Source organism: Egretta garzetta, unplaced genomic scaffold (assembly GCF_000687185.1).
Source record: "Egretta garzetta isolate BGI_Z169 unplaced genomic scaffold, ASM68718v1 scaffold1461, whole genome shotgun sequence".
Taxonomy (NCBI): domain Eukaryota; kingdom Metazoa; phylum Chordata; class Aves; order Pelecaniformes; family Ardeidae; genus Egretta; species Egretta garzetta.
The window spans coordinates 23,059-25,414 of NW_009258521.1; the positions used below are offsets into that span (position 1 = coordinate 23,059).

At 63.7% G+C, this 2,356-nt stretch overlaps 1 protein-coding gene across 1 annotated transcript in view; it reads right to left on the minus strand.

Annotated features, from left to right (window-relative positions):
- The window catches only part of LOC104132692 (cadherin EGF LAG seven-pass G-type receptor 2-like), a gene marked incomplete at its 3' end in the record, with an annotated part of 21,538 nt that overhangs the window by 18,670 nt on the left and 512 nt on the right, over nt 1-2,356 (minus strand). Inside the window, 2 exon segments of the mRNA XM_035901690.1 lie at nt 134-2,349; nt 2,351-2,356. The exon segment at nt 2,351-2,356 is cut by the window's right edge and continues 512 nt beyond it. Coding sequence (XP_035757583.1) covers nt 134-2,349; nt 2,351-2,356 — 2,222 coding nt within the window.

Genomic DNA, 2,356 nt, shown 5'->3' on the forward strand with positions numbered 1-2,356 from the left:
GGGGTGGGGGGACCCCAAACCACCTCAGCAACATGCAGAAGGGTGTGGGGGGGCATGCAGAAGGACTTCCCCAGCCCCAAACCTTGCCCCCCCCACCCTCCAAGGCCACCCCACCCCAGGGTGGGGGTCTTACCCGAAACAGAGACCCTCATGACAGCCTCCAGGGGGCGGTTGTTGTCCAGGGCGGGGCTGAGGCGCAGGTCCCCACTGCGGGGGTCCAGCAGCACCAGGTTGAGCTCGTTCCCCTGCTCGAAGGCGTAGGTGAGGCTGTCAGAGACATCGGGGTCGTGGGCCGGGATGCGGCCAATGACCCCCCCGGGGAAGCTGCCCGAGCGGTTGGTGATGTAGTTGTTGAAGAGGATCTCAAAGTTCTTGAGTTGGGGGCTGTTGTCATTGGCATCGCGAAGGCGGACGTGGACGGTGGCCCGGCTGACCAGGGGGGCCGAGGTGGCTTGGACCACCATGACGTACTCCGCCTTGGACTCGTAGTCCAGGTCGGCCAAGGCGGTGAGCTCGCCGGAGAAGATATCCAGCTGGAAGACCTCGGGGATGTTGCCCTCCACGATCTGGTACATGATTTGGGCATTGGTGCCCTCGTCGGGGTCGGTGGCCGTGATCCGGGCCACCACCAGCCCGATGGGGCTGTTCTCCTCCACGAAGATGTCGAACTCATCCCGCTCGAAGACAGGCGGGTTGTCGTTGACGTCCAGCACCATCACTTGGATCTCCACTGGCGTCCGCTTGGCCGGGACGCCCTTGTCAACGGCGAATGCCCGCAGGGTGTAGAATGGCACGTTCTCCCGGTCGAGGCGGCGCAAGGTGCGGATGATGCCTGAGGTGGACTCGATAATGAAGTCACCATCACCATCGTCACCCCCTTGGAAGGTGTAGAAGACCCTGCCATTGAGCCCCGAGTCCCGGTCGGTGGCAGAGACCTGGAGGACGCTGGTGAAGGCGGGCACGTCCTCGTAGACAGAGCCCTGGTAGGAGTCACGGAGGAACTGGGGCGCGTTGTCGTTGACGTCGCTCACCAGGATCTCCAGGTAGGTGGTGTCGGACTTCTGCGGGATGCCGTTGTCACGCGCTGTGATGGCCAGTGTGTAGGACACCTGGTCCTCATAGTCCAGCTCCATCTGGGTGGTGACGGCCCCCGTCTCGGCAGCGATGCGGAACTGGGGGATGCTGTCCTCCATCAGGTAGGTGATGCGGGCATTCTCCCCCGTGTCCTCGTCTGTGGCGCTGATGACCACCACCGTGGTGCCCACTGGCCGGTCCTCATTGACGTTGACTGTGTAGTGGGAGCTCTGGAAGACGGGTCGGTGGGTGTTGGCATCGGTGACATTGATGACCACCTGGGCCGTGTCCTGGCGGGTGCCATCAGAGGCAGCGATGGTGAGGAGGTACTGGCGCTCCAGCTTGTAGTCCAGGGGCAGGGCGAGGGAGATGAGCCCACCACCGCTCTGGCTGGTGATGGAGAAGCGGTTACGGGTGTTGCCGCTGGAGATCTGGTAGGTGATGACACTGTTGGCATCACGGTCGACGGCAGAGACGGTGAGGACGCTAGTGCCCACTGCCGCGTCCTCATTCAGGCGGGCACCGTACTCCCGTTGCGTGAACTCAGGGCTGTTGTCATTGACGTCCAGGATGGTGACACTGACGCTGGCCGAGGAGGCCATGGGGGGAGTGCCCTGGTCCTGCGCCTCCACCCCAAAGCTGTAGAAGTCCACCACCTCCCGGTCCAGCTCAGAGGCCACCACGATCCACCCCGTGCTGTTGTTGATGGCAAAGGGGAAGCCAGCGCCGGTCTCCAGGAGGGTGTAGATCAGCCGGCTGTTGTCACCCGAATCGGCGTCGATGGCTTGAATGTGGATGACCGAGTAACCCACCGGCACGTTCTCCAGCACGGTGGCCTGGAAGGGCGTGCTGACGAAGATGGGAGCGTTATCGTTGACGTCCAACACCTGGACGGTGACCAATCCACTGATGTTGGAGAGGGGTGGGCGGCCACCGTCCTGCGCCCGGATCCGCAGGGTGAACTCCTTGCTGACCTCGTAGTCCAAGGGGCTGACCACGTCCAGCGCGCCTGTCTGCGCGTCGATGTAGAAGTGGCCGCGGGTGTTACCACTGACGATGCTGTAGTGCACCAGGGCGTTGCTGCCCTTGTCACGGTCGGTGGCTGTCACCCGCAGCACGGCTGAGTTGGGCGCCACGTCCTCGGGGACCTGTGCCACGTAACGCTTCTCGCTGAACTGCGGCGCGTTATCGTTGTCATCCTCCACATCGATGCGAACGGTGGCCGTGGCGCTGCGGGGTCCCGGCTCCTGGCCCTGATCCGTGGCCTCCACCACACACCACC